Below are 17,262 nucleotides of genomic sequence, written 5' to 3' on the forward strand. Positions count from 1 at the left end.
TGACGGTTGCATATCGTGGGGTTGTGTGATCCCCATTTAGAATATAATAGAGCTGGAAGGGACCTTGTAGATCATCTAGTCCAGCCCCCTGCTCAAGCAGGAGAACCTATACCATCTCAGACAAATGATTGTCTAGCCTCTTCTTAAAAATCTCCAGTGATGGAGCACCCACAATTTCAGGTGGCAAGCTGTTCCACTGGTTAATTGTCCTCACCGTCAGGAAGTTTCTCCTTAATTCCAAATTGTTTCTCTCTGAACAGTTTGACCTGATAAGCAAAGTTAATAGGGGAAGCGAAAGTCATTTAACAATCATCTTACTAAACAACTGCAGTGATTCACTTAATCAATCAATGAATCAATGGGAAAAGAGCTAGAAGGGACCTTGGAGGTCATCTAGTCCAGCCCCCTGCTCAAGCAGAAGAACCTATATCATTTCAATGAATCAATGAGAATAGAGCTGGAAGGGACCTTGGAGGTCATCTAGTCCAGCCCCCTGCTCAAGCAGAAGAACCTATATCATTTCAATCAATCAGAATAGAAGCTGGAAGGGACCTTGGAGGTCTTCTAGTCCAGCCCCCTGCTCAAGCAGGAGAACCTGTACCATTTCAATCAATCAATCAAGGGTATCAGTGAATCAATCAGAATAGAAGCTGGAAGGGACCTTGGAGGTCTTCTAGTCCAGCCCCCTGCTCAAGCAGGAGAGCGTAGGCCATTTCAGACAATGAGGATTTCTTCCCCCCCCACCCCTCCACTTGGGAGGTTACTGCCAGGTTTGGAGTGGATTTTACAGAAATTTTAGAGTGCTTCCCTTCGCTTCTCCACTCAGAAAAGGAGTGAAAAGGATCCCCACCAAGATGGCGGCCTCCTTCTCCCTCCTCTCCTTTCTCCCCCCCTCCCCTCTCTGAAATGCCCGGATGTGACAGCTCGGCGGCCATTTTGCTGCCTCTGCCGAAGCCAGCAGCTTCATTCGGGGAGCGCGAGCCTCGCAGCCGCCGCCGCCACTGACCGCCCGCCACAGCCCGCGTCCTCCGAGATGTAAGTAGCGTCCGATGCAAGGCGGGCACCGGTGTGCAATGCTCCCCGGCTTGCATAAAGGCAGGTGCACGCAAGAGAGCTTGCATAAAGGCAGGTGCACACCATTATCTCCGCCGCGCGGCTCAGCCGCCCACCTGCAATGGTGGTGGTGGGGATGGTGGGGATGGTAGGGAGGGTCGCGTGTTTTTTTTTTGTTTTTTTGCTTCCCTAGATGGGGGAAGGGTCGTTGCAAGGAGGTGGACGGCGTGCACGGCTCCCCGACTTGCATTGGACCGGGTGCATAGGCGAGCGGCTCTCCCACGCATTTTTCTGGTTTTGGCCTGGGGGGGGGCTTTTGGTGAAGGGCGTGAATGAGGAGGGGGCTAGCGAGAGATAAATACATAAAGCAACCTCGCTGCCCCCCTTTTTTGATGCAATTGGATGCCTCCTCCTTGATCTCTTGTTTCCCCCCCCCGTCCAATAGTCCGAGGGTGATGAAAAAAGGAGGGGTTCAGATCTAAGGGGGGGTGCTGCGTTCATGCACCCCATCCCCAAATAAAAAAACACAAGGGGGGACATGGCTTTAAGCTCTCTCTCTTCCTCCCCCCCCACCGGATCGCCGTCGCAAGAACCCAATGAATAAACAGCTGCCCCCCTAAAATGGAGGGTCCTTTTAAACATTCCTCCTCCCCCCAAAATCTTGAAAACCGGGGAGATGACCCTTTCCAACGCCCCCCACCCGCCTGGGGTGAAGAAAAAAAAAACACCCTATAGGTAATATTGCACTTTAAAAAAATTATTCATTCCTTCCCAGGAATAAATGAGGTCATCTTGCACGCTCCGTCTTTTCTTTTGCAAACGTGCAAAAAGAGGCGGGGGCTAGAAAGGGGAGGGGGGGGAAGGCGATGCTGCCTTTTGAATGCAAAATGCCATTTTTTTTGCATTTAAGGTTTTTAGAGGGTTCCCCACCACCACCACCACCACCCCGCCGCCTTTGATCTAGGGTGGAGATCAAGGCGTGCAATTTAATTGCACCCCTCCCGTTGTAATTCACACATCCGTACGTGTGCATGCCTGTATGCATCTATATATGGAGGGTCGTCTGGCTCTCATTTGTGCAAATTAACCGGGGGGGGCGGGTCATCGGCACCTGCCGAGCAAACAGCCCCCCCAAAAGGGTGGAGAGGATCAAAAGCAGGAAAAAAAGCAGTATTTACGCCTATTTTGCATACAGGTGGAAAGTGGGGGGGCTGTAAAAATGCCTTTTCTTTCCCCCCTGGGAATGGCAAATGGTGAAAATTTGGGGGGGCGGGTATATACATTTGCAATAACACCTCTATTTCGAGCGGCCAGGAGTGAACAAAAGGTCTGATGTGAAAGGATGGGGCACCAAGAGGTGATTTTATTATTGTTGTTGTTGTTATTATTATTATTGGGTGGTGCCTCTAAGACAGTCGCAGCCTCCCTTCTCCCCTTTTGGAGTATTTTTAGATTTTGCAAACGGGCAGATGGAGGATGCTAAAAATATATAAAAAAACCTCCCTTTCCTCCTCCCCCCCCCCGCTATGGTTTTTCGATGCAGTTTGTTTGTTTATTTTCCAAAGTTTGGGGTGGGTGGGATGACAGCCATCCTGTTTTGGCTTCTCAATCCCCCCCTGGCTGGGTGGGATTGCTCCGTTAAGGATGCAAAAAACAAAAACAACCCCAAAAAATGGAATTTGCAAAGGGATGAAAGTGCATTGGTGCGAGCGGTTGGGGAGTGGAAGATGGGTAGAGGGGTGATGCAGAGAAAATAATAATAATAGGTGTTTTGCCCCTGCCTAAAATGCAGGGAAAGGCAGAGTCCGGGGCGGGGGGGGGGAGGAGACATTTTATGGGGCTTGCTATTCAGCTGGGAATGACGGTTTTTAACATCTGGATGGCACCGAATTGGCGATTGGAAAGGAAGTGAGAAAGCAGAGAAGCCATATTTTATTGGTGCTCCAAAACCTTGGCCATTATAAGATGGGTGGACTGGCTGGGGAATTCTGGGAATTGAAGTCCACCCCGTCTTAAAAATAGCCCTGATTGAAAATTGCATGCTTGGGAGGCGGAATAAATAGGAATGCTCCTTCTAAGTTTGTAAAGATGCTCCTGGGATCGTGCAGAGCGCCACCGAGGTCTGGTGGGGGAAAAAAAATAAAGCCACAGACCTCTTGGGAAATAATATGTAGGAAATGGCTATTCCGTGATTGCGATCCGGGAATGCACATATGGAACAGAAGCATCGCCGTTTGAATAGAAGGTTTAAAAAAAAAAAGCCAAAATCTGACAATATTCGTGATTATCAGATGGGATTTAAGGGCCTCGTATCTCTTTAACCTGTTGCGATAAGCTGTTTTTTTTGTCATTATTATTATTTTCTAACAAGGGGATTGAGTGGAAAGACTGCATAGAATAAACACCAGCGGCTTCCTGCAGCTGCTGAATCATCATGGGCAAAAAAAATAATAAATCAGAAATATTCCGTTCGTTCTTCCTCGCAATCGTATCGCAACTCCCCCTCCCCTTTTTTTTAAAGGCCACTTTTATTCATTTTAATTCATTGAATTGATCTGCCCACCCGTCTCGCCACGTCAAGAAAGGAAAGCCCATGCCCTAATTTCGTTTTTGTTTTTCGTTTCAAAAAAATTTTTTCCCATGCCTTTCTGTAGTAATCCCAGTTCTTTTCCCTGCAAAGAGTGGTTTTTATTAGCAATTCCCTCCCCCCCCCCCAAAAAAAAAATCCTGGGACCCTTTTTTTGCACCTTCCTTCTGTGTTTTGCTCCGTGTGATCCATATTTCCATCCTTAGGAAGATCCGGCACCTTCAAATTGCAAAGCTGTGATTTGAGACAGGGAGGTTTATAAATAATCGCAAAACCTTGAATTGGAAGGAAGTTGTGATCTAACAGGCGGTTGAGGTTAGAAAGCTTAATTAAAAAAAAACCCCAGAAAACTCTCGTTTTACAATCCTTCTTTCCTTCCTCTCTTTAAAAAAAAACATCATATACCAGCTGGGAGAAAGCTACAATAATGTAAATTTTTCCCCCTCTCCCCCCCCCCTTTTGTCGGTGGGATTCGAATTCGCAATCTCCGTGGGTGGATCTGATTTAAATCTGGGCCGACAGCCGGATCTGCAGAGGGCAGAGTGGCTGATAGCCTGAACAAAGCCTCTTGTTACAGAGCGCTAAGCCAGTTGAACTGCAGCCTGGTGATTCTTCTCCATTGTTTCTGCTTTTGCAGACAATGAGTTGCATTCTTGGTGGGCTGTGTCATACTCACAATGGTTCGGCCTTATATATAGAATAACCGCTGGATCAGTGTGACTCAACCTCAGTGAGTTTAAGACGGGTGGACTTCAACTCCCAGAATTCCCTAGCCAGCGGGCTGGGGAATTCTGGGAATTGAAGTCCACCTGTTTTAAACTCAGGTTGAGAAAATACAAAAAATGAATTGCTTCTTAATCCGGCTTGGTTTGCTCGCCTCTTAAGACTCAGCCACTCACCTTGGAGACTCTGAGATAACTTTGAGTCTTTTCTCTCTTCTTGGTCTTCCTTTGTTTCTGTTTATTTCCCACGAATAATAAAAATCCAGATTTATTATTATTATTATTATTATTATTATTATTATTATTATTATTATTATTGCTTGCTTGCCACCCTTGAATGTGTGTGTTGCTTTCTCTGCAGTTGTGTTCATTGTTCAGTGGGCAATTGGTGTTGTGTCTGTCTCCATACAACAAGCCGATATCTGAATTTATTTTTATTTATTTGTGTGTGTGTGTGTGTGGATAGATAGGTAGATAGATAGATAGATGATAGATAGATAGATGATAGATAGATAGATAGATAGATAGATAGATAGATAGATAGATAGATAGATAATTGGTGCTGTGTCTGTCTCCATACAACAAGCCGATATCTGAATTTATTTTTATTTATTTATGTGTGTGTGTGTGTGTGGATAGATAGATAGATAGATAGATAGATGATAGATAGATAGATGATAGATAGATAGATAGATAGATAGATGATAGATAGATAGATAGAGACAGATAGATAGAGATAGATAGATATAGAGATATAGACCGACACAGAGAGAGAGAGAGAGAGATCTACATTTATATAGATCAATTTTTTTCCCCTTAGGAAATATTTTTTGGTACCATGCCTGCTCTGGAAATATTTATCAATGAATATTTGCTACCCTGAATTAACGCTTTTACAGGGTCATAAAAAGAGAGCTTCTTTATTTGTTTGTTTTTATCCTGCTTTATTATTTTTTTACAAATAACGCCAGGCAGGAGATATATGTCTAATATTTTCTTGGCAAATGGACGGCTCTGTTCGAAGCCCAGCTTGTTATTGGCGAGTCTGCTTCTTTTTAAAATGTGGATTTTAACACGTTTAAAGCTTTTGCTTCCTGGTTTTGGGATTTGAGTGGCTGGGATTTTTATTTATTCATTTATTTTTTGCATGCCCATCGGAGCCACAACAAGCAGCAGTAAATAGATTTGTATCCTAATATATATTTAGCCCTCAGATCATCAATAAAATTAGGAATGACTGTAAATAGCCAGCCAGTTCTTGAATATAAATGAGAGATTTCTGGCTGTTCAATGCAGAGCCCCCTATCTGTATAAAGGTATAGATTTATTTGATAGTGGTTTCCTAACGTGGTTACTTCTGGCAATTTCATTCCACAGCCTGGGAAAAGAGCTGGTTTATTTGAAAACGGAAGGATGGTGCTTCAAATGCATTGAACTAAACCAGTGGGCGCTCCATCCTTGGGAGTTTTTAAGAAGAGGCGAGATAGTCATCTGAAATGGTATAGGTTCTCCTGATTGAGTGGGGGGCTAGACTAGAAGACCTCCAAGGTCCCTTCCAGCTTCTATTCTATTCTATTCCTATCCCTATTCCGCTCTATTTCTATATTCTATTCTATTCTATTTGTAATTCTATTCTGTTGCGTTCTATTTATTCTATTCTATTTGTTATTCTATTCTATTCTATTCCGCTCTATTTCTATATTCTATTCTATTTGTAATTCTATTCTGTTGCATTCTATTTATTCTATTCTATTTGTTATACTATTCTATTCTATTCTATTCTATTCTATTCTATTCTATTCTATTCTATTCTATTCTATTCCACTCTATTCCGCTCTATTTCTATATTCTGTTCTATTTGTAATTCTATTCTGTTGCGTTCTATTCTATTCTATTCTATTTGTTATTCTATTCCATTCCATTCCATTCTGCTCTATTCTGCTCTATTTCTATATTCTATTTTATTCTATTTGTAATTCTATTCTGTTGTGTTCTATTTATTCTATTCTATTTGTTATTCCATTCCATTCCATTCTGCTCTGTTCTGCTCTATTTCTATATTCTATTCTATTCTATTTGTAATTCTATTCTATTGTGTTCTATTTATTCTATTCTATTCTATTTGTAATTCTATTCCATTCCACTCCACTCCACTCCACCCCATCTTATCCCATCCCATCCCTTCCTCGGTTTGCATGGTGAGGACTAGTAACCTGAGCAGTTTTTACAAAAGAGGAGAGAGCTTTGCAAGCGGCCGGGGTTTAAATGCTTACATTCTCTGCATTGCTTTGGGCTTCCTAGCAAGTCCTTGGTAGCATCTGGAAGGGTTGGTCCGGATGGTGTTGCTTATTAGGGGGGGCGATGTGCATGCGAGTCTCGGGATCAGAGCTGTCGGCGATGTCACGGTGGGGACCTCGTGCTCCAATCCTGCTCTGAGCATCCTTAGTCATCCTTGAACAGAAGCATTGAAATCCTGCCGCGTTCCCAGAAGTGGCCACTGAGTCATCCTGTTGGTTGCAGGAAGGTTGACAGCAAACTCAACCTGGAGGGGATCCGGATCCATCTGGGGAGTGGGGGGTGGTGGCTGGAGGAAGGCAGATCATGCCCTTTTTTGTAAATTATTGGGGTGGGTGGGGAAAAACCCCTGCCAGCTTTCGTCCTTCTGAAAATAATAATAGAATGGAATGGAATGGGAATAGGAATAGGAATAGGGATAGAAAAGGAACAGAATAAAAAAGGAATAGAATAGAATAAAATAAAATGGAATAAAATAGAAGAACAGAACAGAATAGAATAGAATAGAATAGAATAGAATAGAATAGAATAGAATAGAATAGAATAGAATAGAATAGAATAGAATAGAATAGAATAGAATAGAATAGAATAGAATAGAATAGAATGGGACCTTGGAGGTCTTCTAGTCCAGCCCCCTGCTCAAACAAGAGAACCTACACCATCTCAGACAATTCATTTTGGGGAGAAACCCCTGAAGTTGCTGTGTGAAGAGTTGGTACATTTCCAACATCTCTCTCCCTGTCTTTGTTATTGTTGTTGTTATTATCATTATTATCATTATCATTGATCATCTCACAGTCAGCCAGATGTTGAGACTGGATTTGGCATTTTTGTCTACCTATCGAATCCTTACCAAGGACCTGGGATAGGCAGATGTGGATGTTTGATGGTATTACAGATCTCGTCACAGGATGGAAGCCGTTCCTAGTAAGGCCGCCTTTTGCAATTGACTAATGGCGAATTTGTCAATGCCGATGATGGTGTTCAAGTGGTGCTCCAGTTGTTTTGGGATGGCACCCAAGGCCCCTATGACTATTGGTACCACCCTTGCTTGCCTTTGCCACAGTCTTTCTATTATTATTATTATTATTATTATTATTATTATTATTATTATTATTATTATTATTATTATTATTATTATTGATGAAGTTGCTTGGATGAGCAGCAAGACATCTCAGATTAACAAATTCTGGTCCAGTTGCCGTAACTCCCAACATTTTAGTTATTTTTGGCCTGGATGATTGAGTCTGTTTGGCAAATATTTCTGAAAATAAAGGATTTCTGAGCCGCCGTTTGCATCTGCTAGAAAGAATTCGGCTTTGGTGCTAAAAACCCGGCTTCCTTTTATGAAATGGGAGCAAAATTCTACAAGTCTGAATGTAACCTATTATCTATCCAATACAGGTAGTCCTTGACGTACGACAATTAATAAGCCCAAAATTTCTGTTGTCAAGCGAGGCTTTTGTTAAGTGAGTTTCACCCCATTTTTACGACCTTTCTTGCCGCTGCCGTTAAGCGGATCACTGCAGTTTTGTTAAGGGAGTGACACTGTTGTTAAGTGAGCCTGGCTCCCCCCCCCTTGACTTTGCTTGTCAGAAGGTCGTAAAAGGGGATCAGGGCACGTTGCGACCATCATAAGTGTGAAAAAAGGTCATGTCATTTTTTTCACTGCCATTGTAACTTTGAACGGTCACTAAAGTCCCCAAGTCATCAAAGGGACATAGTTCCCTCACGCTTGCTGAGGAATTCTGGGAGTTGAAGTCCACAAGTCATCAAAGGGTCATAGTTCCCTGATGCTGGCTGAGTAATTCTGGGAGTTGAAGTCCAGAAGTCATCAAAGGGTCATAGTTCCCTCACGCTGGCTGAGGAATTCTGGGAGTTGAAGTCCACAAGTCATCAAAGGGTCATAGTTCCCTCACGCTGGCTGAGGAATTCTGGGAGTCCACAAGTCATCAAAGGATCATAGTTCCCTCACGCTGGCTGAGGAATTCTGGGAGTTGAAGTCCACAAGTCATCAAAGGGCCAAGTTTGAAGACTCCTGTTCCACACTCTGATTCCAAGCCCTTAGGGCATCTTGTCACCTAACGAAGATATTTCCAATTTTCTTTTGATCATGTAGAGACGGCTACTACAACTGCACTACTACTTTCCTATTAATCTCGGTTTGTTAATCCCTTTCCAGGGATTAAGTCTAAAGCTCTTTTTCTTAACGCCATCCCTCTAATTACACAGCTATTCCCGCTACTGTCTGAACGGGGCCCTTTTATACAGCTGAAACTCTCAAAGGCAAGCTAGGCCTATATATTTTAAGAAAGCACTTCCAAAACGAGAAGAAATTTCACATTACGCCTTTAAAATCACTAGCATAAAAGTGGGGGCGGTTTGAAGGGAGGGTGGGAGAAAGCTGGGGAATTCTCGGAGTCGAAGTCCACTCATCTTAAAGCAGGCTGGCTGCGGAATTCTGGGTGGCAAAGGCCATTTATCTAAAAGTATGGCCGGGGAATTCTGGGAGTTGACATCTACCCGTCTTAAAGCATAATGTCTGGGCAGTTCTGGGAATTGTAGCCCACCCATCTTAAAGCAGGCTGTCTAGGGAATTCTGGGTGTCAAAGGCCATGTATCTTAAAGTATGATGGCCGGGGAATTCTGGGAGTTGACATCTACCCGTCTTAAAGCATAATGTCTGGGCAGTTCTGGGAATTGAAGCCCACCCATCTTAAAGCAGGCTGTCTAGGGAATTCTGGGAGTTGAAGTCCACTCATCTAGCCCCAAATTCGGGGTCCGATCGGGGATTTGAACCAGCCCTGCCTGTTCCCATTCACAAGAAGGGCTCCAAAGACTTTCTTAGGCCTGCACCTCTTCTTCCCAAACTCGCCGATGCCTAGATGGGTGGCCTTCGCCTCCCAGAATCCTCAGCAGTGACCAGCTGGCTGGGGGATTCTGGGACCTTAAGAACAAGGCTTAGTTAGATAGGTAATTCTTGCCTATGAATTTTTTGTTGAGGTCGGATTAGCGAGAAACAGTTGCAACGAATGGATCCCAACCCAGGTGGGTTTCTCCAGATTCAGGTGGGGTTCTTTGCACCTGTAGGGAAGGGGTCTTGCAAAGCCCACAGCACCCCCCTCTTTGTTTTTAAGCTGCCCCGTGTGTGTCTGTTTGTGTGTGTGGTGTGTGAGAAAAAAAATCACACCCTCGTCTTCTTTCAGGTCGGCTAATGCTGCTGTACCACCCGCGGCTGCCGGAGGAGAGGCCGGGGGTCCTCCCGCCCCACCGCCCAACCTCACCAGCAACCGGAGGCTCCAGCAAACCCAGGCTCAAGTGGATGAGGTGAGGATTCTGGGACCTGAAGTCCCTGCTAGGGGAGGGGAACATGGCTCCCGAGGTGTGTGTGTGGGGGGGTTGGACATCTTGTGCCCCTCTTTGCGAGGGGTGCCGAAAGCGCACGGTCCCGAGAAGACACACACCCCAAAACCGGTAATAAAATGTATTTATTTTTATTTTTGATTTTTTATTCAACGTATGTGCCTCCTGTCCCGCTCACAAACGGCTACGTTTGTCTGTGTTCATTTATATCCCGCCTTTATTACTGTTTTGTAGACAAGTCAAGATGGAGGACAGCTAATTCTCTAAAGCCTAAATGCTATCTAAATCAAATATTTAGTTTCATTCTTATTTGGTCTGCAACGACAGCCCTGCGAGGTGGGTTGGTCAGAGATAGAGGGTAGCCCAGCTGGTAGCCCAGCTGGCCTTTCATGCCTAAGGCGGGACTAGAACTCGCCATCTCCTGGTGATTGGCTCAAAGTCCTCCAGTTGGCTTTCATGCCTAAGGCGGGACTAGAACTTGCCGTCTCCTGGTAATTGGCTCAGAGTCACCCAGACGGCTTTTGTGCCTAAGGCGGGACTAGAACTCACCATCTCCTGGTGATTGGCTCAAAGTCACCCATTGGGCTTTCGTGCCTAAGGCGGGACTAGAACTCATCATCTCCCGGTGATTGGCTCAAAGTCACCCAGACGGCTTTCATGCCTAAAGCGGGACTAGAACTCACCGTCTCCTGGTGATTGGCTCAAAGTCACCCAGCTGACCTTTCCCGCCTAAGTCAGTAACCCAGGTTGTTACGCAAATCCGGCCTCCCCGTTGACTTTGCTTGTCAGACGGTCGCAAAAGGGGATCACGTGACCTTGGGAGGCAGCAACCGTCATAAGCATGAACCAGTCGCCAGGGAAATTTGAATTTTGATCACGCGACCGTGGGGGAAGGCTGCAAAGGTCGTAACTGTGAAAAAAACCGTCCTCTTTTTTCCAGTGCCGTCGTAACTTTGAAACGCTCACTAAATGGAACTGCTGTAAGTCGAGGACTTACCTGTCCTGCAACCGTTGGCAGAAGGTCTAAATAAGGTTTCAACCTGGCCCTCAGTGGTGCCGGGCGGTGGGCTCACACACTTCCAAATCTATAAAACAAAACCGAGATTGAAATTGAGCCTGATTTAATTTCAGCTAAGACTGTACACGAAAAGCCCCACCCCACCCCCCCAAAAAATTAAACAGCAATAATATAATAACTCCTCCATCTGGTAGGTAACCTTTTCCCCTCGTTTTCCCGTGACCTCCCGGCTAGACTACTGCAACGCTCTCTACATGGGGCTGCCCTTGAGGACCACTCGGAGGCTTCAACTGGTGCAGAATGCAGCCGCGTGGGTTGTGATGGGGGTTTCCTGATACTCCCATGTAACACCTCTTCTCCGCGAGCTGCATTGGCTTCCGGTTGCCCTCCGGGTGAGATTCAAGGTGCTGGTAATGACCTATAAAGCCCTAAATGGCTTGGGTCCGGATTATCTAAGGGAACACCTGCTGCCGGCATCAACTTCCCATCGTCCTGTGCGCTTCCACAGGGAGGGCCTTCTCAGGGTGCCGCCGGTTAAGGAATGCCGGCGGGTTATTCCCAGGGGAAGAGCGTTCTCTGTGGGCGCGCCGGCCCTATGGAACCAACTTCCCACGGAACCTAGGACTGCCCCCGACCTTCGTTCATTTCGCCGGGACCTGAAAACCTGGCTCTTCGAGCTGTCTGGCCCAGACTGAGGGGTTTTAATTTTAATTGGGTTTTAGTTTTAAATTTCGGGGACTTGAATTAATTAATTGTTTTAACTGATTTTAATTTTTGTATGTTATGCTTTTAATTTTCCCTGTAAACCGCCCTGAGTCCTACGGGAATAGGGCGGTATATAAATTTAATAAAATAAAAATAAAATAAATATTGTCTCCTGAAAATTAAGTCCTGTAATTATCCCAGACTCCAAAAGACCCTTTTAATTTCTATATTAAAAGTTATACAGTTTTGCATTCTTGAGTTGTAGTGATAAATCTCTTAACACTTGTTCATAGTTGTCCTTGCTTCAAGATGGGGCCTCTGCCTTCCCCCATTTAAGTCTGCATTCCTGTGATAAACCTTTGTCCTCTGCTTCATTTATAACAAGACTTGTCTTTTATAATTGTTTATGTTTCAAGTTATGTTTCAAGTCATGTTTCAAGTTATGTTTTTCAAGTCATGCCTTTCAAGTCATGCCTTTCAAGTTAAGATATGCCTTCTTGACTGATGACAACCCTTGTATTCTCTGTTAGCATTTGTAATATGATAAGCTATGCATTATTGTTTCCTGTAATGACCTTTACCCTCTTCATTATCAGTTCTCTGTTAGCATAAACTATGTTTTATTGTTTCCTTTGACCTCACATATGTTCATTAGCAGATGTATGCAATGAGTTATGTTTTCCTTTATGTTAATTCCTCATGTGTACTTTCCCCCTCCCAAATGAAACAGCCTAATAAAAAGAGGGTCGCCAGAGCTGTTCGGGGGCACACCATCCACCCCGGGCACTCCCGTGCTCCCTCACCTTGAGCAAACTTGTGTTGGTGCCTCAGTTTGTTCTAGGACTTTGTCTCTGAACCATCCGCAGTTCCCAAGTGTGACCGTCGGAACGTCCGGCATACTGGGTCGGTGGTAAAGGGCAAGATCCTTCCATATTCAAGGTGTTCACCCTTGCGAGGGTCCCTCTAAATTCACACCCCTGTTACGGGGCTCTAAGAGTTGAAGCCAGAACCCTGACCGGTCGCTCAGCGCAACAAAGTCCCACCTGCCAGTAAGCCAAAATTGGAATATTCAATCAGGATAGAGCTGAAAGGGACCTTGGAGGTCTTCTAGTCCAGCCCTCTGCTGAAGCGGGAGAACCTGTGACATCTCAGACAGGTGACTGTCCAGTCTCTTCTTAAAAACCTCCAGTGATGGAGCGCCCACGACCTCTGGAGGCAAGTTGTTCCACTGGTTAATTGTCCTCACTGTCAGGAAGTTTCTCCTTAGTTCCAGATTCTTGGAAGCCAGGTGACCACTGCGTGTCAATCTTCTCGAATTCTGTGGGGTCCTTGGTGCCCTCTCTGAGCTTGGCGGTTCCCTTGCAGACGTTTCAGGACCCGACTAGGGAACATCAGCAGGTCTAGAAAGGATTGGGGTTTGCAAGAGGGGAGGAGGAAGAGTAGGAGGTCTGTGGGGTCCTTTATGTTATAGATGACTTCTGGGTTTGTGCCTGTAGCACATGGCCGCGGGAGAGCGGACCTCCGCTACCCATGGCTAGTTTCGCTCTGCCAGGGAGACCCTAGATGGGTCCAAAGTCACCCCAAAGAGGTGACCGTGAATGAGGGGGGCGACCTGCTGATCATGGTCGCTTCGTTTGATCCGCTCTTCTCTCGGCTTCGGCACCTGCTTCGTGGTTCTTGTGCTGCCTTCTGCTACGTCGCTCACCTCCCCGGCGTCTCTCTCTTTCCCTCCAGGTCGTGGACATCATGCGAGTGAACGTAGATAAGGTCCTCGAGAGAGATCAGAAACTTTCGGAGCTGGACGACCGTGCCGATGCCCTTCAAGCCGGAGCATCCCAATTCGAAACCAGCGCCGCCAAGCTTAAGCGCAAATACTGGTGGAAGAACCTAAAGGTAGGATGGGGGTGGGTGGGGAATGACGCTCCTCGCCCGCAAACCTCGTTCTTCGGTGAAGACCTCTGAGGTTAAAGAGATTGTAATAGGATCATAGATTCAGAGCTGGAAGGGACCTTGGAGGTCATCTAGAACCCCCTGCTTGAGCAAGATCCCCTTACTCCATTTCAGACAAGTGGCTATCCAGTCTCTTCTTAAAAACCTCCAGTGATGGAACACCCACAACCTCTGACGGCAAGCTATTCCACTGGGTAATAGTCCTCATTGTTAAGAAGTTTCTCCTTAATGCCAGGTTCTTGGAAGCGACCACCAGATAAGACTATTCAATTAAATAAATGGAAGCCTGGACTTTTTGAGTTTAAAGGACCTTGCATCACTCCTCTAGGGAATAACAGATTCGGAAGGGACCTTGTAGGTCTTCTAGTCCAACCCCCTGCTCAAACAAGAGACTCTAGACCAGGGGTAGGCCACCTTGGCTCTTTTGTGACTTGTGGACTTCAACTCCCAGAATTCCTCAGCCAGGGCCATGTTTGAAGACCCCTGCTTGTGGACTTCAAGAATTCTGGGAGTTGAAGTCCACAAATCATAAAAGGGCCAAGTTTGAAGACCCCTGGATTAATTGTTCTCCCTGTTTGAGCTTCTCCCGGCAATGGATCAGACAGAAAATCCCCACTCGATTCTTTTAAAATTCAGTGCAAAAAAAGAAAGAAAAAAAGAAATCTTCTCGAAGCGATCAGAGAGAAATACGGGTGAAAAGAGGAACACCTGTGCAGAGAAGGTTTGGGGAAGAGATCCCAGGATTTGGCTGGATTTAAAAATGGGAAGAGGATGTTCGGTGGGGGGGGGAGGCACGCTGGCTTTTGGTAGGAATTCTGCTCTCCCTCCGTGATCTCTGCGATTACCTGGATCTGTTTGATACCCAGTTTCCCAGGTGGTCCGTCGGGGCCTTCTGGTGATCATCTGCATAGAATCAGGTTTGGGAAGAGTGTGAACTTGATGAGGACCCCCCCCCCTTGAAAGCAGGCCCAGCCACAGGGTCCTGGTAATCTTCTGGATATATGTAGCGACAGTCTTCTGGGTTCTCTAGCAGTCGATCTCAATTGGAACGACTCGAAGCTGGCCGGACTACAACTCCCAGAATTCCCCAGCCAGCATATCAGTTTCCTACTTAATTGCCATGCCATCCAGCCCACCTTGAAACTCGTTTTCTTAATTTACCTTGTCCTGGTTTGTTGGTTTTTTTTTCCCCCCTCACTTTTGCCGCCTTCAAGATATATTACGTCGACCGGATTCCCACCCTCTACTAAGAAAGTGACCCAATTGAAAAACAATGTGATGCTTGTTCTTGTCTTCTCCGTGCTGAATTCCGGAGTAAACCCTTGCTGGCTGGGGAATTCTGGGAGTGGAAGAAAAGCTAGTTTTAGGACCCGAAAGGACTTAGGTCTGAAAAGTTCTAGGAGAGGTTTTGCTTTAGATGGGAAATTGTTCCCTTGTGGTGTCAATTGATGCAATGCAGACGTTGCCCTGTTTAGAATAGCAAAAGAGCTGGAAAGGGACTTTGGAGGTCTTCTAGTCCAGCCCCCCCCTCCCCTCCTGCTCAAGCAGGAGACCCTATGCCATCTCAGACAGTCTCTTTTTAAAAAAAACCTCCTGGGATGAACCGCCCACGATTTCCGGTGGCAAGCCGTTCCACTGGTTAATTGTCCTCCGCATTAGGACGTTTCTCCTTGATTCCAGTTTGCTTCTCTCTCTGATCAGATCCCAACCGATTTACGACCCTTCACACACCTGTCTGTCCTTCTTTCCCATGACAGATGATGATAATCCTGGGGGTGATATGCGCCATTATCTTGATCATCATCATTGGTGAGTGACCCTTTGCAAAAGACGGGGTGATGGGGAGGCAGACAGGAAAAGGGCCTTGAACGTGGCTCGGGAATTGAGCCCCATTTGGAATCCGGCTGCCGGGAGGTTGATCCGAATTATCACAAACCCCGTGTTGTGTGTGTGTTTTTTTTAACCAATGCTTAAGGTCGCCAGCGATGGCAGACCGTATGGAGTTTGTTAAGAATTAGCTTTTTACTCTTAGTCCTCGACTCGCTTCAGCGACCGTTCAAAAGTTTACAAACGGCACTGGGGTGTGTGTGAAAGCGACTTTACGCTTTTCACACTTAAGGACCCTTGCAGCATCTCAGGGAGGAGGGGGGGGGTGTCACGCGATCAAAATTCCGACGCTTGGCAACTGACTCGTATTTACGACGTCGCCGCGTCCCGGGCGAGTCAGGTGGTCCCTTTTTGCGACCGTCTGACCTACAAAGTCATGGGGGAACGCCGGATTCGCTGAACAACCTATGACTGGGGGAAAAAAAAGATGATTAAAAACGGGCAGCACAGGAACAACCCATTTTATGACCTAACGACTTGTTATTTTGGTCGTATGTCGAGGACTCCCTATAAAATGTCCCCTTTTTTCTCCCCCCCCCCCCCCCTTTTTCTTCGGCAGTTTACTTCAGCACCTAGTGAAACCTTCACCGAGACGTTTCCCCATCCAGGAACAGCGGCCGGGAGAGGCGCAAGGGGCCAAGTCTTCCAGCGGCCAGCTCCCCTCCATATACCCCCTCGCCCCTCCCTCCCCTCCCCCGTGTGTGTGTGTGTGAGTGTGCGTTGCGTGTGGGTGTCTTGTAAATAGCCCGATTTGTTATTTATACCTATACATATATACATATATATATACATATATATATATACATAAGATATAGATATATATATATTATATTATATTTTGTCTGTTTGTAGATTTCTATCTAGACTTTCTATGTGTCGCAGAATCTCACCCCTCCGGGTTTCGCCCCCCCCCCCCTTTCTCCGTGTTTTTTCAGCGTCTTTGATTTTTATTGATGAACCTTTGAGGACCAAGACTCGCCTGCCGGATTCTGCCGTCCGTATTCCCCCTCCCAATTCGGTGGGGCTCCCGACCCCCTTCCCTTTCCCCCCCCTTCCCAGGAAACTGCCACACCGAGCGTGCCCGACCTTGGATCGTCTCTCCCCATCCCCTTTCCCTCCTCCAGATAATCGGGAATCTGAAAGATCCTTAGTAAGAAGCCGGGTGTAGTTGCGGGTACAAACCCTCCATGGTCCGGGAGAAGTTCTCCCTCTTCGGAGTCGCTTCCCCCGTTTATTCTCTTCGGCCAGGCTGCTAGTCCTCAGTGTCTTTGCCATCTCTCCTCCCATCTTAACTTTTCTCACACACACACACAAACACACACACACACACACACACCCGGGCCTGCCTGGCGATTCTCTCCTCTTCACCTTTTATTTATTAACTTATTATTATTAACTTATTTGACTTGTCGTACTGCCATTTTTTTGGCGTGTGTGTGTGTGTGTCCCCTAAGTGTCTGAGCTCGCCTGGCGTTGGGGAGGTAGCGCCGCCTTTCCCGGGGACGGTCCCGAGTGCGAATCCTCCCGCTCCCTTGCCTCCTCCGAACCACGGTGGACTTTTTACTGCCATTCACATTCTTGTTGTAGAAAAATGCTTCTCTCTCTCTCTCTCTCTCTCTCTCTCTCTCTCTCTCTCTCTCTCCTCTCTCTCTCTCTTCTCCTCTCTCTCTCTCTCTCTCTCT

General features: G+C 46.1%; 1 protein-coding gene across 1 annotated transcript in view; it reads left to right on the forward strand.

The window, feature by feature from the left end:
• The first annotated feature begins 962 nt into the window (after positions 1-962).
• LOC308677380 (vesicle-associated membrane protein 2) overlaps positions 963-17,262 on the forward strand; it is a 19,022-nt gene continuing 2,722 nt past the window's right edge. Inside the window, exons 1-4 of the mRNA XM_081343683.1 lie at positions 963-1,035; positions 9,864-9,984; positions 13,478-13,636; positions 15,451-15,502. Of these exons, the coding sequence (XP_081199809.1) occupies positions 1,034-1,035; positions 9,864-9,984; positions 13,478-13,636; positions 15,451-15,502 (334 nt within the window). The 5' untranslated portion in view covers positions 963-1,033. The remainder of the gene's footprint in view (positions 1,036-9,863; positions 9,985-13,477; positions 13,637-15,450; positions 15,503-17,262) is intronic.

The sequence above is a fragment of the Vipera berus genome, assembly GCF_964194415.1.
Source record: "Vipera berus genome assembly, chromosome: Z".
NCBI lineage: Eukaryota > Metazoa > Chordata > Lepidosauria > Squamata > Viperidae > Vipera > Vipera berus.